This window comes from Doryrhamphus excisus, chromosome 15 (assembly GCF_030265055.1).
Source record: "Doryrhamphus excisus isolate RoL2022-K1 chromosome 15, RoL_Dexc_1.0, whole genome shotgun sequence".
Taxonomy (NCBI): Eukaryota; Metazoa; Chordata; class Actinopteri; order Syngnathiformes; family Syngnathidae; genus Doryrhamphus; species Doryrhamphus excisus.
This window is the reverse complement of record NC_080480.1, coordinates 6,112,799-6,137,808: the sequence shown is the minus strand read 5'-3', so window position 1 is coordinate 6,137,808 and position 25,010 is coordinate 6,112,799. Positions and strand designations below refer to the sequence as shown.

Below are 25,010 nucleotides of genomic sequence, written 5' to 3'. Positions count from 1 at the left end.
TTAACTAACGGCGTCATTGAATGTTGTTACGAGGTTGCTAACAAGTAGTCGTTTCTAAGGAAGTCTACCGACTAATCTTTCCGGGTCAAACATCGATACACATTAGTTCCGTCAGTCACCTACATTTTATCGTTTAAACGTAACAGTGACATTATTGATTGAACATAAGTAATATAATAAGATAAATATAAATTATCGACATGGTGATACATGTTAAGTGGCCTTTGTTAGTTCCTGACGCTTTGGTCAAAGTGACCGTTCGGCAGTTGCTCCGAGTAGCCGTTAGCAAGACGGTGTACCGGCTCATCCTCCCCGGGTCAACACTTCTACACATTTCTTCGATATTAAATACATTTATGTGGAATATACTGGAAGAGTCATTTATAATTAGGAAACAAATGCAGCGACTCGTTACTGGTTTTCTATGCACTAGTTAAAAATTGTCGTCTTCGTAATAGCCACTAGAGGTAAGCATTTGACCTGAACATAATAAACTGCATGTATTTCCTAGTCAATCCAATGTTGTTCAAAATTAAATTCTTTATTGGAATATCTTCCAAAGCAGTTGTCTTATATGACAGAACAAAAATAGCAATTTCTTTAAAAAAAAACAAACAAACCCAAGATGCTTCCAAAATGCACTGAAGAGCTTTTAGACAAAATATACATTGCATGAACTCAGAATCAGTCACCAATCGACTTCTTAATAAATAGGACTGTGAAAAACAAAATTGTACATATTTTAGACTTCCTCTTATATTTGCAATCAAAATCTGATTTTTTTTTTTAAAAACAAACTGATGCCAAAATCTGCAGTGCATCCTTACAAAACATCAACCCCCAAAAACAAAACACTTAATAAAAACAGGAAATAATGGTCAGCCAAATAAGGACGTGTGTTTATATATATACATATATATATAAATCAACACTGATAAAAGCAAGTACAATAAAATACCATCTATATAGACAATAAAATGTAAAAAAAAATTACATTCTGTCTGGGTATAAAAGGAAAATGTGAAAGCAGGAGATGGAACATTTTATCTTGAGAAAAATTAAGAATTCAAGCTGAACCTTTCAAATGTGATTGCCAATTGGGAGATCTAGGCACATGACTTTCAGAGAAAACTCTCATGAAAATGTACAATTTTTTAAAAAAGTATTGGGTCAAGAAGAACCACATGCTGGCTGCAATCGTCAAAGTCCGCGCGCACACACACACACACACACATATATATATGCTTTATCAATGCTGGCTAATGTACAGAGCTCGTCAGGTCAGTGGTTTGTAGTGCTGCAGTACGCTTAAAGGGTGACTTGCATCCAAAAGTAGAAACACATTCAGAGCCTCTGGCAAAAAAAAAAGAGTCACATCTATGACGATGCGTGATGCCGAGCCACCCAAAACTAAACATGAGATGAAAGAAACATTTATTATGGATGATAATAAACACACCCCAAACCAGAATGGGATGCGAGAAGTCCAACTTCCTTTTCAAATGGACTTGGTGAGTCTTGTGCCCTCGTGCGTTGATTCAGTGCAAGAAAGTCTTGAGAAAAACACCCCCTCAAATATTCTTGTGTTCATCCATTCCCACATCCTTGTCATTCTTTTAAAAACATCGCCAGGATCTTCAGAGTGTCGTCACTTCAGGTGTTGGTAGAGCTATGTACAGTGAGTGTTTTTTAGATTTATATTTATATATATAGTATATGTATGTATGGCGTGTGTGTAGTGGTTGTTCGTTCACTGAGGCCGTGGCTCTCCGTGTACTCTAAAGCGATACAAGCAGGTGTAGTCTGGGTGCCCCCAGTTAGACAACACCCGCACCTCTATGATCTGGAAGGCTTTGTCAGTCGGCTCCTGAAAGGTAAACGGGATGAAATTTGTTTGTTCATGCCGGCACGCACCCAATGAAAATGTCATTCAGCATTCTGAGTATCACACTTGAATGTACCTGAACGGGGAACGTTTGCATTGATTCTCCGTCTTCCTGGTAAGTGTACTGACCAAGCAAATCCCCTTCCTCTTGATACTCATCTTCCAGACCCTGTGCACGAGCAAACATCCAAACATTATGGCTGATTTTTTCCATGTATAAAACAAAAATACGGTCGTCCCTTGTTTATGGCGGTTCGTTGGTTCCAGTCCCCACCACATTAAGTGAATAACGGAATATTTTCATAGAGCACAAAACACCCATTAATGACTTTCTAAATATGTGTTTTAGCATGATTAAAGCACTATAATAATGAAATAACACCCCTATAGTCACCTTTCCTTCCTACCGTTCTCTGTTTACATCAAATTGTACAGGTTACAGGATCTCTGCAGGGACATAACAGAGGGCCACTGCTAGCATAGCAAGCTATCAAGCTAACTAGCTGCTTGATTGAAATTGGAGTGGGGAGCCAGTCGCCTGTGTCCATGCTGTGTGAAAGGTAATGGCATCTAATGTGATGCCTAGTGACCACAACACTACATAGAACTTGTCTTTCAATATTTTTTGACTAACAATAGGCCATATTCAACCAATACACAGCCATGATTCATTCATAATTTTATGAAAAAAGGTGATATAGTGAGGGAGTGCTATTTGAACCGTGATATAGCAAGGGACGACCGTTCCTGTTTTGTTATTCTTACAAAGACTGTGAAGTTCTGGGGGGCACTGGTGATGTTTCCAGTCGGGGACAGGGCTTTGGGGATGTGCTCCAAGCAGAAGGACGTGGGCGTGATCCTTAACGAAAGCCTGATCACGAGATAACCCTGGGATCCTTTGAAGGCCCAGCAGTTACCCGGGTACACGTCAGGCTGGCAGAAGGGGGGCGGGGGAGAAGCACTTCAGAACATGTCATATTTTATCAGGCTGACCCAGCGACACTTGGCGTTACCTGGATGACAACTCGAGGTGACTGGGAGAAGTACCAGAGCGGGAGGCCAAAGAGACTCATGAGGGCCGTCTTGGTCTCATAGGTCTCAGAGCAGCGAGTGCTGAGGATGCTGCCACCTGCATACACACATGAAAATTACATCCGGTATTCACAATACGTCACATTTTTCACACAAGTGAATGCATTATGGAAACCAGGGCAGAAAAAGGCAAACCAAGAAATGAATGAGTGATATCAGATGAGTCAGATGAACACTTTCATCTCATGACATGACAGACATGCAGTACATTATATTAATGACTTATGGAAAGAAAGGAAGCTAATCCTTGCATCCATCATAAGACTGGATTGACTACAGACGGCTGATGAGGATCAGGGGCTTTTCTTACCTCCGGACTCCAGGGCGTAGTCCACTAGACCAGTCCTGTCCTGAGAGTAGAGCTTCAAGGCATTCTGGACAATCAGCTTTACTTGCTGGGATGGAAAAAAACGCAGAATAATATTCAATTTAAGGCCAAACTCCTAATCAAGTGTATTCGGGCTGTTTGATAATTAGAGGGCCAATATGAGGTTGTTGTAGCTTCCCTTGAGCTCACTTGTAAACAAACATTTACTGTTTCGGAGACATTTTGCATGCAAGTTGTACCAAATGCTCCAGAGACCCCGTCAATCACTCAAAAAGAACACCGGCTCTATACGCCACTCTACTGCCCTCCATTGCGGCACACCAGCTGTGTCCCAATACAGGGCACCTTGCTGGGCCACAGGAGTTGAATTCTCTTGCTCTGGACTCTGCTTCTCCTGATGGTCGTCAGGTTTCATTAGGATAAATCAATAGGTAATTTGGTCAACTCTTGGTCCTTCTTATCTCCAGTACAAACCTAAGTCTGTACAATATTGGTCCTGAGAAGCAAAATGGTATCGGTTTGGAAAAAAAACGATATCGTGCATGTCTAGTATATATCCATCACCTCTTCTGTCAGTCCTTCAGCAGAGGCAGCAGTCTGCACGGAGCCGGTCACGGTGTGAGCAAAAGATTTGGCCTTGGACTCCACCTCGCCAAGGGTCTGAGCTCGGTGAAGCTCCAGCTGCAGGGAAACGTTTCTCAGGATGCTCTGCTCCAACGCAGCGAGCCATGCCTGTAGGTCAGGCGTGCTCACGTAGCGCTGAGAAAGCCACAGGACCAGAGACTCTGGCAGCTCCCCTTGACTCTCGCCTGACGAGCCGCCACCGTAGAACAGAGCCTGCAACTCCTTACAGACTTGGGAGGACACCTGCGCTGTTATCTGGGAGGAGGTCACATCAAAACAAAACCATTATGAAAAATGTGTAATTTTAAAGGAGGTGCACAGTGAAGGAAACGAGCTGCAAACATACCGTCTCCTGCAGCGAGCCCAGCTGCTCACACTTGCCCTGACATCCCATAACACCCTGCAGGTCCTGCCTGATTCTTCCCAAGTCCAGCTCAAGTCTTTGCACCTCTGCCAGCAAAGCATCGTGGTCCTCCTGCTGCACGCCCACGCTGAGGCAAAGACGACACGCATTAGGTTGTCTGGAATACACGCACTCAGGATTTCTTTTTATTATCCTGTGGTGTTGGTACCTCAGGGTGTCTTGCACTGGAGGGACAAACGCCTTTTCCATGTTCTCTTTCTCCGCTTCATATGTCCGCTGCTTCTGTTGCACCTCCTACAACACAATGAATACAATGTAACACAGCACAGAAAATACACATACATTAATACACTAAATACACTCGTTCCTCCGCCATCGCAGCTCCGACATTGCTTCCTCAGAAGTTCAGTCATTAAAAAAAATGATCAAAAATGCACATTTAAGCCAACGTTACATACCCTTGGCCTAAATTAATCATTTTCTAGTATTAAAATGTTCGAAATAAGTCAATAGAAATACAGTTTAGGTAACAAGATATTGAAATGTGCTACACTGACCACTAGATGTCACCAGCAACACGCACCACACCATTTGATTATCATCTGTCCAGGTTAACATTAATAATTAAGCAAAGTGCATGAATCTTGGCAGGTGTACCTGTGTGTGTGTATGTGTTTATACCTCAGTCTTGGCAGCCAAAGCGCTGAGCAGCAATTCCAAATCAGATAAGCGTGTTCTCTGACTCTCCTGAAGCACTTTCAGCTGCTCCTCGCTCTGCACGAAGAAAACCCCGTCAAGACAAACTAAGCTCTTGTAACCTGGCACTGCAACCGGAACTGGCATAATGATGGGTGTACCTGCACCCTGAGTGCGCTGTCCTGTTTGAGCTCTCCTCGCAGAGCGCCCATCCGCTGCTCAAGCAGGGACGACACCCACAGGCCCAGCTTCTCCCTGTCGGTCTCTGTGTGGAGCTTTTCCCTCAGGGTGTTGTACAGACCCACGATGTTGGTGTGATGCTGCTCCTGCTTCTGGTCGCTCTGCTGGACTCGTTCCCACAACAGGGTGAGCTGGCGCTCTAAACGTTCAAGGCGTTCCAAATCCACACTCGGGGTAACAATTGGCTGATGGGGAGAAAAAAGAAAAACTCCTGAGTAACTAGAGATGACAAGGCAAGATGATTTGTTTTTAGTAATACAGTCGTCCCTCGCTGATGGGGCTTAATAGGGCACGTCTTCACTCAATGCATTGTGGGCACCATTTTTGGCAGCTTACGTTGACATCAGAGTTGGTGCTTTGACTAACGGATGCTTCTCCAGGAAATGAGCAGCGTCACTGCTCAATGAGTGTTAGCATCATTTTAATCACCCCAGTAATGGCTGCATCCAAACTGTGTTTGTGGCGGCGAGTGTAAAGGGAATGACGGGGTTATTTCATTACTACTGCGTTCTAAATGTTGAAAACATTACTTAGGAAGTCATAAAAAGGTTGTCTATTGATGTGTTTGTGTGTGTGACTCTATATTATGTCTACAATATTGTGTAATAGGAGTGTAAAGGTTGCTATAGGGGTGTTATTCTGTGTCTAGAGGTCTCTAATAATGTATTCAGAAAGTCTTAAACCGGTTTTCTAAGCTCCAACTACAACAATATTGTATTTATAAATAAGGAAAGCTTATTACTTTTCAAGGTTGGGTCTGGAACCAATTAAGCGTGATAAACGAGGGACGACCGTTCTACTATGACCACTGCTACGCATCTTACTGGGGCTTGAGAGACAACTGTTGCTGGCGTCTGAACAAGTGGAGACTCGGTTCTGGATGCAGGGAGTGGAGCAGAGGCCGGGACCAAGTTGGACAGGAAGGTGAGGGGAGAGGAAGGACGCCACTCGGTGAGGTTCGCAAGCAGGACAGCGGTGGACGGACCCCACAGCCACAAACCTGTGTGAGAGCAAAAGAAGTTAAGAAAATAGTATGTTTTTTCTGCAGGGTTAGCACAAAGGAGCAGGACTACAAGTGTTGACAAGACGCCCAGAAAGGCTGACCTCAATGTGTCTCCTGATTAGTTGCATGCTCTTGGGATGTGTGCTGGTTATAATGTAAGTGTATAAAAAGCCTTGCTGACTTACCCAAGAGCAGCAGAAGGGGCAGAAGAAGCAGGAGAAGCTTCCAGAGTTTGGGAAGGCATCTGAAAGTAACACATTGTTACATCAAAACACACCAACAAGAGGGCAAGAAGACGAGGAAGAAGGTTGTATCTCTTACCGTGTCAGAAAGAAGACGTTGAATAGACACACGTGGGACACGAGCTGGTACCACCCAGTAGCAAGGAACCACAGCAGACTCCGGCCCCCCTTCACTGAGGGGATTCAAGTAAAAGGAAATGTACATTATTATAATGTGTTGTCTCAGAAACAAGAGGGTATGAGGACACAAGACCGACCTGGTGCTGCTACGGTCATCCACAGCAGTGCGAGGATCCTTTGAGTCACCGCCCCAACACCTGAACCCAAAGCTGAAGCCCCTCTCGCCACTAAATAACCAGGCTGGAGGAGGCAGTGACCTGGAAACAGACACACATACATGGGAGTCGCTGCATATATTAGCTGGTTAAATTTATTTATTCATGTATATATTTTTTTAAAGCTTATGTATTCTAATAATCATCTCTGGTCAACCTGTGTAAGCCAGGAGGCTCCACAGCGCCCCCGCCAGGCGCTGTGACCTGGAGGACTGTGTGAGGAGGACGGTGTGTGTCTCAGAATACTGCTTGCCTTTACAGTCGTCACCTGCGTGCGCCAAAGATTGATGGCAAACAAAAAGAAAACCAAAAAAGCGTGACTCAACATGTTGTGCAAGGACGTGCAAAAGAAATGGAGACAGCGCAAATGGAACGTGTCTTCAAACAAACTGGATGTGGACATTGAGTAGAATCATTGCTGTGATGTTGCGTGTGCAGCCAAGCGTCAGTTTGGACGGTTAACTCATAGAAAAAAAGAATCATCAATCACTAATGACGGGCTTCTGACCAGTAAAAGCAGTTCAGAATGAATCCCACTCAGGTCACGCATGTTGGACTCGTCAGTCAGCAGACAACAGGCAACAGGCAATTTGCATGCGTGTGTGTGTGTGTGTGTGTGTGTGTGCGCGTGTGTGTAGGCTTACACAGGGAACCATTGAGATTGACGTGTGACGCATCTTCCTTCGCCAGATCTTTTATATTCATGCTCCCACAGAAGCTGGAGTGAGCTGAAATAGATGGTATTGTTGTATTAAAATGAGTACATATTAGATTGTGTTGTGTTAAAATGAAGACATTTCAAGAATAATCAAATAGATATGGAAAAAAATACCACTAAAAATCCTTTACTATTGCCCATCATCCACACTCCTTATGTGAGACATGAACACACACGTCTGTTTTCTGTGCATTCTAAAGGTACTGTAGAAAAACAGATGAAAAGAGGCAGCTAATTCCCGTGGGACACACCTTTTCTGCCTATATCCATGCCGAGAGGATGTAGTAACAGGTACATTTATGATAACATTTAATACTTTTAGTATTTTGGTCATAATGATGCTAACAATATGGCTGTGGCCTGGTTAATATAAAGCTCACATAATGGAAACGGGAGCGTTGCTGGTGCTTTTTGGAGGTTTTTTCAGCAGGCAGATTCTTAGCTGCTTCTTTTACGTTGTTTTGATATCGTCAGAACGCACAGGAAAGAGAAAGACATGTGCTCCAGAAAATTCCAAACCTTTAAGAATGTGCTGTTTGTTACCTTGTGCTTGAGAGTGTGTAGACCTGTTGCCGGTCATTCTGCCGAGGGTGCTTTGCTTCAACAGCCACACTTGAGACAAACTGGAGGATATCGTCTGTCTCAGGGAGTCGGTACATGATGCAAAGACACCTATTATGGAGACATCATAATTTGTGTTGATGATTAGTTACTGTAGGCGTCTTTCACCAAAGACAAAAAAGGAGTCATGTGGTTTACCTCGTCCCTGTGAGACGTTTGTCCGTGCAGACAGCCAGAGCACACTGCTGTACAGCACAGTGAAGACGGACACGAAAGGAGCCAGGACACTCTTGCTCAAGCGCACACACGTATTAGACACGGAAGTGAGGACGCCTGGGTAGAAACATCATACTCAGTGTTCCGACCTCATACCTTAACTTTCCAGCAGTGACAAGCACATTTCTCACCTGGCTTGCTTTTGCGACTCCTGTCCCTGGAGTATATGTTTGTGAAAGGTGACGATGACGAGCAGGAAAACGCATCGGCATCTGTGATGTCTTCGGATTGCGATGTGGGTGACGAATGCGAGAGGGAGAGTGCGGTGCGGGCGTCCGTTTGTTGAGAGTGAAAGGAGCAGTCTTTGCAGATGTAGCCGTTGGCGAGGGTCGTGTGAGAGTTTGACGCGCCGATGTCGCCGTTGATGCTTGATAAGCTGTGCTCAGAGCGAGAGGTTTTGCCTGAGAAGAGCATGTGCAGAGTTTAAAATCAATGTATTGTTGTACAGTTACTGCTCGATGCCAGAAGAACAAAAAATTACTATGCTAGTTCCACTATTATGGCAAGAGCATAAAAAAAAAACTTCTATATATGCTTTTTAACACTATTAGAGCCCTCTAGACATGAAATAACACCCCTATAGTCAGCTTCACACTCCCAAAATAGTAGACATAATCATTTAGACTCACACATGTTAGTTAGCATTGGGAGAGTTCCTCGTTGTTTTTGTTTTTTTATTTTATTACTCATACTACTTCTGGTGGCTATTATGTCATCTAGCTAATAATGCTGACACCTAGTGGCCAGTGTACTACACACATAATGTGACCTCAATGTCTTATAGTTGGATTCTATTTAATTGACCGATTTTAATGCTTGAAAATGCTAAATTTAGACAAAAAATACATATATTTTGTTTGGTTAACCACGGTTTTCCATGGTTAAAATTAATTAATCACAGAATAAATGCAAAATAATTGCATAATTTTGCTGGCCTCATTATACTGCCATGATTGTACGCCACATTTTCTATACTGAATGTGCATCACCGGCAACTGACCCCAGATGCCATCTACGGTTGTAGTGGTTGTGGTTGTAGTGATGGTGCGCTGCCTCAAGTGAGTCTGGTCCATCGCGCTCGTGTTCACTGAGGCATCAGACGCAGTGTTGCTTTCCTCGATGCTTCTGCTGCTGTTAATGGGCGTACTAACTGCTGAGAAGCTGAGGGCTTTTCTCGGAGTTGCAGCCGGGCTCAGGGACAACGACAAGGAGTTGGAAGTGGCCTGCAGCTTTCGACTCCGCAGGGTCCTGGCAGAGAGAACCGAAACAACTTAATATGGCTTCTGTCTGCAGATACTCAAGTGTATGAATACTCACCGTGATTCTCTTTTGGTCGTGTAGCTGCTGTGGCTCTGGTTCTGGTTCCGTGTGTAGTCAACCAGGCTGTCATTGCCATGGTGACTGCTGCTGGTTTGCAGACGCAGGCTCCGCCGTGACATTCTGGGCGATTCGTACACAGGAGCAATCTGGTGCTCCTTCTCAAACTCTAACGCTGCTGTTGAGTAGCTGGAGCTGGGGAAGCAGGAGAAGAGAAAGAAGAAAGAAAGAGAAAAGTTAGCAAGGAGCCCTCCTTTTCCACTCAAAAAAAACAACAAAAAACCCAGGACATGCCAACGCGTAGCTGTCAGGCTATCGTTCACTGCAGCTGGCAGGAGATAGAACAGGAAGTGACTCACTCACAAGCAAAAAGGAAGACAACACAGTAGGTAGAGCTACGTAAACATCCAAACAGTATGCAAACTCACTGAAAGTAAAACTACTCGATTTGCGAATTCCAAAAGGCACCGTGGCATGGAAGTGGAAAGGCAACGTGAAAGTTGTCAATATAAAGTTGGCACGCATCACGCTGCAATGACTCACGCGGCCACACCCACCTGGCACAGCGCTGAAGCACACAGCACCAAGCAAACACACAGAGACCATTATGGACCACGGATGCACCGCTCAAGTAATGGACATGAGTAAAAACACGCAGGGTTGTCAGTACTGTAACAATCCATGTATTCATCCAACTAACATGATAATAATAATAATAATTCATTCTTTCATTTTCAACCGCTTATGCTCATGAGTGTCGCGGAGGGGCTGGAGCCTATCCCAGCTGTCTTCGGGCAAGAGGCGGGGTATACCCTGGACTGGTGGCCAGCCAATCACAGGGCACATATAGACAAACAACCATTCACACTCACATTCATACCTATGGACAATTTGGAGTTGCAAATTAACCTAGCATGTTTTTGGAATGTGGGGCGATTGTACAACAATAAAGTCAAAATATCCATGAGGGAAAGTTGTAAAACTCAAATGGAAATTTAAGTAGTGTAGAGGATAAATATTCAAGAAAAAAGGTACTTTTTTCAAAGTCATACAAAACATGGAAAATTTGTTGTTTAATCCTACTTTGTGGAAAATCCTTGATCGTGGTCCCACCATAACGAGGGACGACAGTATCAAAGCTGACATCTTGAAATATATACAACTTCTTAGCATATCTGTTACAAAACTTCCAAGTGGCAAAGTTGCATCCTTTTATTTCTCACAATGTGGCCTTTGCTGGAAAACGTTTTGGGACAGCAAGGGGGTGGGAAGAATGACACAATCACATGCACAGGTGCGTGCATGCAGCGCAGCACAGGGATCGAATCAAAGAGTGTACGTCACATGATCGCACCACGCTATTTGATACAATAACTCTCACCTTTGATCAAAGGAATCAACAGAAAGAATCCACCAAGCCAGCCAGCCAACTGGCCCCCCGTCAGTCCATCCATCATAATCATAACACGGTGTTTAACAAACCTCCGACATTGTCGGTGCACCACCCCTCCAATTGAAATCCTGAGGATTACGCACGCCCACCTACATCCAATTATGTGCTTTCGCGTTTACTCAGCATTCTCAAATCACTTGTCCCTCAGAAGTGCCTTAGTGCTGTACTACCCCGTGTCATCCACAACACGGCAGGACAAACAGAAAATCTTCACTCAGTTGCTAATTGGCTTGCAGTCTCAGCATCTAAATGGACATGTTTGCTATTGCTACAGACTCCCACATGCATGATATAAATAGAGATTGGAGATGAAGGACATGGAGGATAGACAATAAAAACTCTTGCTTGCATGCGGACAATCAGCTTCCAGGAATCTCTCCTTGCATAACCACCAAGCTTTGATACCCTTCCCACACTCAAGTGGGCTCTGCCAGCTTTCTTGCGTCACATGACTCTCCGAGTGTCGGATGGAATGATTTGTTTTACTTCAGAGTCAGGCAGCAGGTGGAGCGAGGAGGAACAGGCAGGAAGTGGATCAATAGATCCTATGAATCAGCATAATGACAAATGACTGCAAAACATGGCCTCAATAAATAAATAAACACCATGCACTTCACTCGCTTTCTTGTTTTTAAGACAATATTTCTTTCTTCTTATGCAAATGAACCACAGGCTTGTTAAACCAGCTCGTCCACTTCGCAAAGAACCAATCCCTCCACGAGGAAGGCAAAGTGAAATAGCTTCTGGTGATTTTACACCTCCGACACCATGTTTGGTGAACGTCACACCCACTCACATGCTGCCTGCTTTACATAGCCAATGCAAAAACACAGTCCCGATTTCAGAGCATGCATGATGCACACAATCGGCCATTTGCACTGCATGCACCACTGCACTAAGTCAGTGTACCATTCATCAAAATCCATATGTCTTACGACTACAGTGGCACCTCACTCCAAAATGCCCACCTGATCAGCGTGCAACATGCTATGCATAACCAACTGCTCTATGTGTGCTGCTTGGTTTGTTTATGCAGCCATCTTGGATCACACACCCAAGACAAAATCTCGTGATACACAAAACAGTTACCACCTTCATTAAGCGCCTTGTGATGTAAGATGCATACACCTTTTACTGTAGCCAGTATCGTATTTTCAGCCAAGAGTTGGAGTGGAAAAGCGCCCTGTTTTGGATTGAGTCGGTCCTCCTGGGATGCATTAATGGCCCTCAGCAAGGCACCACTGGACACTGATATTCGAGAAAGCAACTCTTGGATTGTTTTGTTTCCCAAAACTGCAGCAGAGCAAGAAAAGACCCAGTAAGTTCCAGAGGCTCATGTTTACTAGAGTTTTACAAGAGAGAGACTCATATTGAGGGCGGCTATATTTCCATCCAACTCTCTGTGGGTGGGTATAATTTGGCACAGATTAGGATCATTCCATTCTTCCCTCGTTTTCCCCTCCCACTGACTTTCCTTCGTGGCATGGCAGCACACAGATGACATGGGATGGACCCCCTCGAGGCACATGTCAGTGAAAACAACAACTGTAACGGTGGTAAGTCAATCACAAACAACACTCATGTTTGGGTCGCATTCTGGAGTTGTGGCTTCCTAATTTCTGACTTGGCATAAATATGGGCCTCTGATTTATACAGCTTTTGTTCACAGTAGTTTTATTTTTATTCTTGGTTGCCTTCCCAATCTGTCTCTCTTTGAGTGAAGCTACTGATGCTTTCTTGAGACAGCTTGATAAGCATACTGTCAACACTTCCATCGCTCATGGCGGGAAACACCGCTGAGCCACAGCATCAAGTATGATTTGCCTTGCTCTTGCTTTCAGTGGGCATGGATGGGGCAGTGTTATTGACCCGTCTATCAGTGGCTGGCACCACTTATTGCTGTTACTACACAAAGGGCGATAGGCAAGTCAAATGCATATAAAAAAAATATATAATAGTTTTTGTTTAAATTTGTGAAATTCTATGCGTGTGACGTGCAGACTTTCAAGCCATAGACTGGTTCTTTGTTATGGCAAACAAATCCTACGGCCGCTTACGTTAGTCTCGTATGTTTAGGTGGTGTTAAGTCCGGGTAAAATGTCAATTTTTTCATTTGTTGCATTTGCAGACTATTTTGTACATCCTCCATGCGTGTTGCAATCTTCCTCCTTGATGGTTTAACAGTAGCTAATTCCGCCTTACATATACATTTACTCTGGCAGGTAAATAGCACAAAAATCATTATGTCTCACAGCTGGCCTGGGAAGGCCTTGGGTGTCCTCCGGGTGGAGCTCCCGCAGAAGTGGAGGAGAAAAGAATGGAACATTATCAGAGGTTTTAAATTACAAATAGAATTTCTGAGGAAAAGCAATAGAAATCACCAATAAAGTACAGTCTATGTATTATTAACTAAGGTGTGTAAATCACAGGATCATGGCGCCCAGTGCATTTGAATGAGACGGACTAGTGGTTCTACTGGACCACAAACCTGTCACTGTTCTTTTGAGCGCTGATAACAGATGGGCCAACAGTCTCGGTCACCTGACTCTGTCCATCGTAACACATTCACTGTGGGCAACACATACACAACACACAATGGCCCCAGTCTAAACACACACACGCACCGAGAAGTGTCCCCAATTCAACGTCCATATGCAGTTTGGTTTGTTTATCCGCCATCTTTGATCACGCATGGTGCATTTGTGTTTTTTTTTCCACAAACAAAACGAGTCATGTCAGTTGTCCATTTGTAATTATTTTTGCATCATTTTTTAAAACTAATTATTGTCTATGAAACATTTGGGGAATCTGGAAATTGTATTTGGTTAGAGTCAGAATGAATGATGTTAACCAAGGCAGCACTGTATGTAACAAGTATAAAACAAACCAAAACAATCCCAACAAAGCCATCCACACAGCCATTCGCTGTGGGCAACACATACACAACACACAATGGCCCCAGTCTAAACACACACACGCACCTAGCAGTGTCCCCAATTCAACGTCCATATGCAGTTTGGTTTGTTTATCCGCCATCTTTGATCACACGTGGTGCATTTGTGTTTTTTTTTTCCGCAAACAAAACGAGTCATGTCAGTTGTCCATTTGTAATTATTTTTGAATCATTTTTTTAAACTAATTATTGTCTATGAAACATTTGGGGAATCTGGAAATGTTCTTTGGTTAGAGTCACAATGAATGATGTTAACCAAGGCAGCACTGTATGTAACAAGTATAAAACATACCAAAAGAATCCCAACAAAGCCATCCACACAGCCAAAGCCATCAAATAGTCTTAGTCACAATGAATTCCATTGCTCCTATTAGCACGCATGATTGAGAGAAAGATCCATCTAACTTAAAGCGTGCAAGTGGACATAGCTTTACACTTTATGTTCTTCACACATCTTGGCAGCGTGCCTGACATGGCTGGCGAGGAAGCACAAACTTAGTCTAATCCCAGGATCAGGGCCATGTTTGTGACCGTGAGGTTCATTAATAGAGTCTCAGCTGACTGTAGTCAAAAGGAACACGATTAGCTTGTTCTAGTCTACCTGGCGGATTCCAGAGTGCTGTAACACCAACATACCCAAAGGAGGTGAATCACAAACACAGAAGAGCGCAGAAGGGTGGAACATTATATTAGTAGATTGTTTCCATTGCACTTTTCATAAAGGAAATGTCATAACCTTGTCTCAGCTCGTCGTCCTAAACCAAATATTGTGTATTGACACTCCTTCCACCACACGAATGAAACCTGTCAGCGACTATGCAAGACAGCAGCGTTAATGTGCAGGAATGTTGATCAACAATTAAATTCTTCTAGCGTCTGTCTGTTGAACATGAATGACATCAGGTCGTGTACACGAGGGCGCATGATCTTACTTTCAAGGTGTTATGAGCTAGCTTGGATTACGTGAAAATGTTCCTTTCATTGTACATTTTTCTGTGACAAGCTATAAATTTAATAACAAGTCCTTGCTCAAGACGCAACTTTTTTTCCCCTCTCTCAACAAGGTGCTTTCATACTTTCACTTGAATAATGGGATGTTTCTACACCCTAAAGCAAAAGGGGGATAGTTTTTGACCTGGAGCCCCCCCCCGCCCCCCACCACCACCACAAGCAAACAGCATTCTTCTACATGCAGACCTTCTAGGCAATGTGTCGACCACACCCGCACAATGCATGGCTAAACTAAAAAAAAACAAAACAATATGAGTGGGAAGTTAGCAACAAATTAAACCAGAATAACTTTTAGTGGGGCATTGAATCCTGGCAAGGGTGAAGACAACCCAAGTGTTGCCATTTCTGTGTGGAAGTTTCTAATCTGTCAAAGCAAGCTGAATCCTAAAAGCAATACACAAAATATTTCCACTTCAAATAACGCCGTAAGCGAATAAGCAGCGGCTAAGCCCGGCAGATTTCCCCCCGTTAAACCCCCGGCTGACATGTACCAAAGAGGGCTCGCTGTTCGATGCTGCGAGTGGCAGAGCACCGAGTTCTCACCTGAGGGAGTAGGTATAGCCGGTGTTCTCTGGAGCACACTGTGGCGGCGTGTATGTGTGCAGTTGGGAAAAATCCATGGTCATTCTTCTTTGTTTAGACTGCAAGAGTTAGGATGCAAGGGATAGGTCAGCCCACGCTGACACGGTGCACGGAGATAAGCACAAACTCATATCCAGACGCTCGCCACACACACACACACACACACACACATATATATATGCACCGCCTTCTTCAACCTGTCTCTTTGATTTCATTGTGTAAATGACATAGAAAATGCCCCATTAAACTTGCAGAAATGAACTCCCTGATTGCTAACTGCTTTCTGCTGCTATGCTGAGGCACAATGTCCAGGGAAACGAGACAACAGCTCATGTACGCCCGACATTCTCTTAAGACCGGCAACGCAACAATGTGTCCTAACCTCTTCCTGCATGTTGGCTGAGCGTAATCAATAACTCGTCCCCTTCTGGTCACAGCAGTCAGGCGGGTAGATCCTCTTACTCCTCGAGCCGTCTCCTCGCTGGAGCTACTACATGTGTGAGCTCCACACACAGGGAAGACAGTGTTATGAAACGGGGGTGGGACTGAGTTTTTTTTTTTTTAAGGCAAATGGGCGGGAAAGTACTGTAGTCGAGTTGCTCTTCTCACAGTGAGGCCTGCCTTCAAAGTAAATAATACTGTGTGCATATCCATGTAACGGAAGCAGATAAGATGTCATTTGCTCCAATGAAGGCAGCATACAGGAAAAAATGAAGGCTTTAGCACACTAAAAGCAAAGAAATTTAAGCCTGAAAGTTGGGGACTGATAACATATAGGCCTGGCATGATAATCTAATCAATTAACCGCACAACAAATACAAAATTATTATTTTACTGGCCTCAATATATTGACATGTGAATGCATGTTTGTCTTCCTCCTCTCTACCAAACAGGCTGGATGACAACATGGTTCTCTGTCTCAACACCTTGGTTATATAGCCGAATGAACAGAGTGAAAGGCTCCGGTCAGTCATTCAGTCTCTTGGTCACACCTCATTAAAGGTAAACAGCATATTCTACACACTATGTTGCTAATAGTCAATCAAGAAAGTGGATATGCAAATGAGCTGATGTCTGTTTTGACAAACTGTCAACTTCAGACTATTTCGGGGTTATTTTTAAAAAAAATTTGGTCAACATTCTGACAATAACAAAAGTGATGCTGATCCATTATCAGAAATACAACATAGTGTCCATGATAAGAAATATGTTTCGGTTTTCTGATATTTTTTTTCTAATAACACACTTTGGGGAACAATTGTTTGACATGTTTCTGCGTGGTCTTCAGATTCCAATGACAATGTTCAATAGTCTAGAGAAATCAATATCAGCAATAATTTGGACAATTATCGTCTTGCAAAATTTGCTATCATGACAGGCCTAATTACACTGCAATACAACTGCCAGGTGGGTTGAAAATGTCAATTTAAAAGTATATTTTACTTTATAGGAGGAGCTTTATAATCACAGTGTGATTCACCACGAAACACATCCTCTTGTTTCTTTTTGTTTTTTACGAGCCTGTTGTTCACAGTAATTGCTGTATATTTGGGTTGGGAATTGCAGTTATGCGAGTAATGTCTCCCCACTGGTCAAAGACCAAAACTAACTCAGTGTTCTAAGAACACTATCTCACATGATACTGTCTTTAATACACCATTGTCATGTAAACAAAGGTTGCCATTTTTTGACATTGTTTAAACAGCACTTACAACAGTTGCCTATTTTCAGGGTCGGATTGGATTTTGGGTGGATTTTAGATTTGACATCATGGGGGACTTCGCACTCTGCCGACATAACTACACATTCCTCACAGAAAGGAACTTTTTCCTTACTCACGATTTCTTGGGGATTTTCAATTGGGTGCAGCCGAGTATGCAAACAAACAGAAGGGTTTTTTTTCCACTGCTCCAGTCTCAGCCCATAATTGTTTCAAATCTGGACGATTGAGCCCAAAAAGAAGGATAATCTGGAGCAGAGATCTAAAAGCCAGGGTGGCTTCCTAATTGAGCCAGGATTAGATTTTTTTGTTAAGGGCCATCTACTGATGTGGTGAATATGATTGCATTCATTGCCAACCACAATACACTGCAGTCACCACCAACGTTAATCAGCAAGAAAGCTGTGTCCGGACTCTTTGTTTAGTTATTTGTATACAATAAGAGACAGGTTGAAGGCGGCTAATTCAGACATTCGGACATGCACACAAGCGTTCCTGTTGGGTAAAAACGTGCTGCACGTGCTCTGTACGTCATCTTTGCTAGCTCCTTTACGCCAAACCACCTGCGACTCGGTGGCCCAACACCAACCGTCGCATCGGTGGCCCCGCTTCAACGGGCACATTTGACCGAGCTAACAGCTGCAGAGTGGCTGTCCAAAAAGACCATAGAAGCCGGCCACATTCCCGCAATGCTCCGTTGCTAAATTTAGATGCCATGCATTTAGAGGACGCACATTAACTTCCTGCTGCAGCAATGCACAGTTGCAATGTGTTGTTACAGATGTGCGTTGTTATTTCATACAGGAAATGATGCAAAGCTCGTTTGGGGAATACGGCCACTATGTTTGGACCGTGGAAAAGCCTGAATGGGTAAAGGAGCGCGGCAAGGATGAGATTCCTGTCAAAATAAAGCATTCGCAGCATTTTAGCATGCCAACTTGCCCGTGGAATAGGAGTCCGTGTATGCTACCATCCTTCAGCAAGAGGACAAGATCCACTTGTGACGATGAGAAAACTTCTTCCGGTATTCCAACTTAAAAAAAACAACAAATCTCTTGTTCCGGTTGAGGAACTTGCTGCTCTTCAATGCGATGATTCCAGTCGGGAAAGTGCCAAAGTATTCAGTGTGTATGTGTGTGTGTGCGTATGTAAGTGATACGCGAGTAGTGCACAACAAACTGATTTTCCAAAATGGCTTCCCGGGCGGAACAAAGCCACAAGGATGGCTGCCGATCCTCCCACTCGGCGCTCGGCTGCTCACTGCGACTCCATTGGACGAGCCAAGTACGAATGACAGCTGCTGGAGCACAACACACGCAGCTCCACACACACATATTTACTTGCAGCACAACACACGCGGTTTCACACACACACATTTACTTTACTTGCGGCTTGAGATGAAAGGTGATACCTACTACCACCGATTAATACGGATGCGTATAATTTAGATCAGTCTCTTTTGCGTTCACAATGGGCGCCGCCATTGTCGTGTGACGTCATATTTGTTTATCTCGGTGAAGAAGTCAGACTACTGACATTTAGAGTACACTCTACCGGTGTAACTTTGTGGTGAGGGGTGGGAATGGGGGCAGTTTGTATTAATTCTTAAATTGCTCACAAATAAGTTCTTTGTAACTCAATAAATCTTTGTAACTCATTCAATGATTTTGAAAACTTCAAGTCAAACCTATCGATATCAGTAGGCTGACCACATATTTATCTAGTATCAGACCAATAGCAACAGTGCAGCATCGCCCAACCTTAACACAAACCCTTCAGGGGATCCATCCAAGTGCCTTGGTTAACATCATGAAAGCTGACTCAAACCAAAGCAAATGATCCCACACAAAATAATGTAAATCCAACTAATTCGTTCCAGACACCCAAAAACACATCATGAACAATAATTTTAAAATAAATCAAAATTATCATACCATCACATTTACATTTCTCTGGAATGACCACGGCCTTCTCAGTAGGGTCCAATGCCTTTCTCTTTTGTGTGGGCCATGTCTTTGGTACATCATATATCGTTCTACAACTTTAACAAACATCAACTGCTTGCAAATTCAAGAAACAATACAAGCAGTTGATGTTTGCTAAATACAAGGATGAAGAGTCTTGAACCAGTCATGATGTGCTATATATATCACTATATTGACACTTACTATGGTACCCATTATGTCATTGTATGGTCATATCACCTCGTACTTCGGTACGTGACAATAAAATAAAATAATAAAATAAAGTTAAAAAAACTAAAAATAATTATATTAGGAAAGCAGGAAGTGAACAAATGTACAGTTACTGATTGTAAAAGTACCAGATGGAGGGGTAAGATTTCTCCTTCCTACTCCTTTTGGAATGTGGAACTGTGAACTGATTATGTGATGCACTCAATTGTAATCCGATGCATGTTCAAATGAAATAAAACCATGACCATTACAACTCTTGCATAAACAAACACCTCTGTCCTAAGATGGCACCACAATGCATTGCACGATCACATCCAAGCATCGCAAGATTCTGTTTTCGGCCAACCTAAACAAACCGGATGGTATTTTGGATACTAAAGAAGTGGGCCAAGCCAAGGGGAAATTTAGGATGCTAACCGGAAAGTGTGTTAACCCGGGTGGGTGTTAACTGAGGTACCACTGTATTGGAGCATCTGTTACTAACCTACTTTGCGGTTTAAGAAATCAGACATTGCCAAGTCAAATGAAAATCACAAACACCCACCATAGCAGGATCATTATGAATAATAATGGAAATATATAGCAATTCCAAGGTACTCAGCACACTTCACGGTGAAGTGAATCCACTATTCATTCACAGGTACAAAGTGTCTCGCCCAGGGGCACACAACAGTGGCTGGATGGAGGGAAGATCGAACCCCCAACCTTACGGTCTACCTCCTGAGCTTGCCCCCAGAAGAGCAGTCCAAACAAAGTGACCATCAAAGGCATAGTAGGGAAACCAACATTTACATTACATCACAAGATTTCATCCCAAAATACAAGTACAACATGTTGACGTTTAAACACGTTAAAGAGCTTGCAAGTGGCGCCCCCTGGTGGACACGTGTGATACATTTCGCTTATGTGACGTCAGAGACAAAAAGGCGCGCTGCTCTGTCAAGCACCAAACAAGAAAGTTCACAGCCCAGTTCTGTTAACGAAGTTTTTTTTAAACTTTTCCAGCACATACACGTCAAATCCATATAGGTCGAAACCTTAAAGTCACCACATGGAACAATACACTGACGGCCTCAATTCATACGACACAAATAAATGAACGTTACTCAACAATCACAGTACACATTTCTAGTATTCCTTTCTACTGCCTTTGTGCTGTAAAAGCTATCCACGGTGTTTTTATGGTATATTGCAAGAGTTCTCCTGCGATGACGTCACATCCTAGCGCATCATCCGGAAGTGGTCTTGTTGTGGCTCTACTTCTGTCTGTGCCAGTGACTAACTTAGTTGTCGTCCACTTTTTGCTTGTTCAAACTCGCCCTATTTTCGTGTCACCGCCACAGGAACAAATGTTTACCGTGTAAAACAAATATTGCAGTGACAGTTTGGTAACGTCGATTTGGGGTTAATGTTCTAACATATCAAAGTGCCAAATATATTTGCAACTGACATTTCACCACCACTTTGAACAGGCTCCCTTATAAAAGAGACAAGCAGCAGCCAATCGATCCACAGTGCAAACAGCACAGATAAGACATTTATAATAACATAACATACATATAAACATACTTATTTCAGTACTTACGCTGACTCACTCCGAGTGTCCACTGTAATCCCGTTATAAGTCCTTTGTGTCCACCGATAAAAATAAAAAACAAAAAAGTTGACAGTTCCCGACTCCCCTGAACGGAGGACTGTTTGAATCAAATGGGCGAAATGGTTTGAATGGCGCTGCGCTAACGTGTTTCAGTTACAGTTCCCGTGTCACGTGTGCGTGTAACCATAGAACAAGTCAGTAAGTGCGCGACATCGCCAACTAGCGGCAGACACCGGAATGACAAAAACAAGACGCTATCAAGTCGTTTTGAGGTCAGAAAAGTATTGATACACTGGCTGCATTTTTTTTTCCCATGTATGTTTATTGGGTTTTTTTTTTATAACACAAATATACAAAATACAAACTCAGAACACAAAACATAATATACAAACATAACATCAATACAACAAAGCAGGTTGCCAGCCCACCCCTCCCCCCCTCCCCGTTGAGGACCCATATAAAACCTCACTTGAATCTTGTAGTACATGTTACATTCATCATTGAGCTTGATTTGTATTTACAAGATATTGAACAAAAGGTTGCCACGATGTTTCAAAATGTTGAAGTCTGTCTTTCAAGATATATCTTATTCTTTCCAGATGGAGTGTGTTCGTCAACTCCTCTAGCCACATCTTAGTTGATGGTACACTTACACCTTTCCATAGCATTAGAATCAGTTTTTTCGCTATAATGAGACCATATGAAATGAAACATTGTTGTGCCTTATTTAACATTTGAAAGGATTCAGAAACCACAAGGATGATGAGCAAAGGCTCTGGCTTTAACACAATCCCCAAAACCTTGGACATTATATCAAAAACACCAGACCAAAAAGAGTATATTTTGGGGCAAAGTGCATAACTATGAAGATGAGTTGCCTTCGAAGATTTGCACTTGTCACAGATAGGCGAGACATCTGGGTATATATTGTGTAGTTTTTCCTTTGAGAAATGGAGCATGTATATAATTTTAAATTGAATAAGGCAATGTCTGGCACTGTGCGAACATGTATTAATCTTTTCAAGTGCACTATCCCAGAGATCCTCCGTAATCGTTTCGCCAAATTCTTTCTCCCATTTATGCTTATGTATATGAGCTGGAGAGGGAGTCATTGACAGGAGGGCTTTGTAGATGCGTGTTATCAGTTTTGGTTCGTCTATTGTCAATTTCAGGCACTCATTTATTAATGTTTTTGACTCATTCCGAAAGTCCTCCATATGTTTACGTATATAATCCCTAATTTGCAGATATTGAAAGAAAGAATTATTTTCCAATCCAAATGTATGCTGTAGTTGAGAGAATGAGGCAAAGATACCCTGTATATATAGATGTCCAACACATTTTATACCTTTCTGACTCCATTTGGCAAAGCTTCCCCCCAGACCAGACGGGGCAAAAGTAGGATTTCTATCTATGGGTAGGGCAGGAGATATAGAATTTAGGTTATAACTGGCTTTAATTTGTTTCCAAATGCGAATCATGCTGTGGATAAGAGGGTTATTGTTGTATAATGATCTACTGATCGGAATTGGTGCTAACAGAATTGCGGCTAGTGAATGTGGATGGCAGTCTTCCTGTTCCATTATTAGCCAATTGGGTGGGGACTCTGTGGTATTTAGACAAACAATAAAATTCTTGAGTGCTGAGGCCCAGTAATAAAACAGAAAATTTGGGAGAGCTAATCCTCCTTCAGACTTTAGTCTGTGGAGATATTTCCTACCGATTCTAGGGGATTTATGTCCCCACAAAAAGGGTGTAATTATGGAGTCTAATTGTTTAAAAAAAGATTTTTTAAGGAATATTGGAATATTTTGGAACAGGTATAGTATTTGTGGGAGAAAGACCATCTTGATTGCGTTTATTCTTCCGATCATTGAAATTGGAAGTGCGTCCCAGAACAGCAATTTAGAGCGCAGACTTTCAATTAAGGGCGGAAAGTTCTCTTGGAAGAGAGAGGTGTATTCTCTTGTCACTTCTATCCCTAAGTAGGTGAATTTATCTAGGGAGATTTTGAATGGAAGATTAGACAAGGACGTCAGAACATCTACACGAGCCGGCATTAAAACACTTTTTGTCCAGTTGATCCGATATCCTGCAAAAGTACCAAACAGATTAATTTTATCTAGGAGTATTGGAATAGATTCCTGAGGATGAGTTAAGTAAAGAAGGATATCATCCGCATATAGTGATATTTTACTAGTTGTTTCTTTAACTGTGTATCCATGTATCCGAGCATCAAGCCTAATGCTTAGCGCTAGTGGTTCAATAGCAAGGGCAAAGATTAGGGGGGAGAGGGGGCAACCCTGTCTCGTCCCCCTATGCAACGTAAATGGGGAGGACAATGTTTTATTAGTTAGGATTTGAGCCGTAGGACTTTTATAAATCAGATTAATCAATGATAAGAATCTATCTCCGAGGTTAAATCTCTTGAGAACTTCAAATAAATATTGCCATTCAATCTGGTCAAAAGCCTTTTCGGCATCTAGCGAAATGACGACTAGGTCAGCGTGTGATAGTCTCTCTGTATAGAGAATATTAAACAGGCGTCTCAAATTGAAAGTGGAGTGTCTGTCTGGTATGAAACCCGTTTGGTCTGGGTGGATTAACCTCCCCAACAAGGGGCCTAGTCTGTTTGCTAGTATTTTGGCAAATAACTTCCCGTCCACATTTAAGAGTGAAATAGGGCGATAAGCACCAACCTCATGAGGGTCCTTTCCCTTTTTATGAATTACGGTGATCACAGCTTCAGTTTGTGTTGGAGGCAAATCTCCGCTTTCCTGAGCATGTTGGAATACTTTTAATAAGTAGGGGGACAACTTTTCCCTATATGTTTTATATAATTCTCCAGGGAGGCCATCAGGACCTGGTGTTTTATTACTTTTTAATGAGGCAATAGCAATTTGGACCTCTTCGATTGTGAGTTCTGCGTTCAAAGATTCACAATCTGCAGCTGTCAACCTCGGCAGCTCACATTCGTCTAAAAATGTATTCATAATTTCAAATTCTGACGTGGATTTAGAAGTGTACAAATCAGTATAAAATTCAAGAAACCTGTTATTAATATCTTTGGGTTTTGTAAGGATAGTGTTGTCACGGGCCTTTACTTTATGAATTGTCCTATCACTTTCCATTTTCCGGAGTTGCCGAGCTAACAATTTATGTGGTTTATCACCAAATTCAAAAAACTTTTGTCTAGTGTACAGGAATGCTTTGCTTATTTTCACAGACATAATTTGATTATATTCATACTTTAATGTTGTTATTTTTCTGTGTAGTGATGCAGATGGAGAACGCGCATTTTCCTGGTCCAACGTTTTGATCTGTTCTTCTAGAACTTTTAATTTGGATATGTTTGCTTTTCTCCTTGAAGCTTCAAATGAAATTATGCTACCTCTAACATAGGCTTTAAACGCCTCCCACAGAATAGAGGGAGACGTCTCTGGGAGATCATTCATCTCAAAGTACAATGAAATTTGGTCCTTTAAGTAATCTCGGAATTTTTTATCTGTAAGCAAATAAGGATTCAGCCTCCAAGAAGTGTGTGGCTTATCTATATGGTCTAAGCCAGGGGTCGGCAACCTTTATTATCAAAAGAGCCATTTTACCCACACGCTTACTAAAGGAAAACAGATAGGAGCCGCAAAACATCATTTAAAAACAATATCTTATAAACTTTTGAAAGTTTGAATCAGTTTTAACGCCAAATTTTTACACCAAATTGTTGCTTCTCGTCACATGTGAGCTCTTTGAGCTCATCCAATCACGAGTCAGAACTCATTCACTTCAATTCATTCAGGGTCTCACAGAAAGTCAGATTA

The 25,010-nt window shown here is 42.6% G+C and overlaps 1 protein-coding gene across 4 annotated transcripts; it reads right to left on the bottom strand.

Annotated features, from left to right (window-relative positions):
• Positions 1-522: 522 nt before the first annotated feature.
• On the bottom strand, positions 523-18,790 carry sun1b (Sad1 and UNC84 domain containing 1b). Of its 4 annotated transcripts, none has more exons than XM_058049384.1 (23): positions 18,343-18,790; positions 15,642-15,739; positions 9,682-9,876; positions 9,365-9,612; positions 8,496-8,765; positions 8,287-8,421; positions 8,071-8,199; positions 7,454-7,537; positions 6,967-7,077; positions 6,732-6,851; positions 6,554-6,647; positions 6,418-6,476; positions 6,054-6,229; positions 5,151-5,414; positions 4,975-5,067; positions 4,502-4,587; positions 4,276-4,420; positions 3,870-4,184; positions 3,288-3,372; positions 2,899-3,014; positions 2,651-2,818; positions 1,962-2,054; positions 523-1,867 (listed from the first exon to the last, which is right to left on the bottom strand). In XM_058049384.1, the coding sequence occupies exons 2-23, from the start codon at positions 15,722-15,724 to the stop codon at positions 1,751-1,753; spliced, it is 3,186 nt and encodes a 1,061-aa protein (XP_057905367.1). In that variant the 5' UTR covers positions 15,725-15,739; positions 18,343-18,790; the 3' UTR covers positions 523-1,750. The 4 variants fall into 4 exon arrangements, with proteins under 4 accessions (XP_057905367.1, XP_057905366.1, XP_057905368.1 ...); XM_058049383.1 differs by lacking the exon at positions 18,343-18,790 and adding an exon at positions 16,063-18,267; XM_058049385.1 differs by lacking the exons at positions 6,967-7,077; positions 18,343-18,790 and adding an exon at positions 16,063-18,267.
• Between the last annotated feature and the right edge of the window lie 6,220 nt (positions 18,791-25,010).

What these genes read in the sequence shown, in the direction of transcription:
- sun1b (XM_058049383.1), bottom strand. An exon ending in GCCCCTTCTGCTGCTCTTGG is followed by an intron (nt 6,230 to 6,417) that starts GTAAGTCAGCAA and finishes GCTCTCACACAG; the next exon opens with GTTTGTGGCTGTGGGGTCCG. An exon ending in CAGTTGTCTCTCAAGCCCCA is followed by an intron (nt 5,415 to 6,053) that starts GTAAGATGCGTA and finishes TCTCCCCATCAG; the next exon opens with CCAATTGTTACCCCGAGTGT.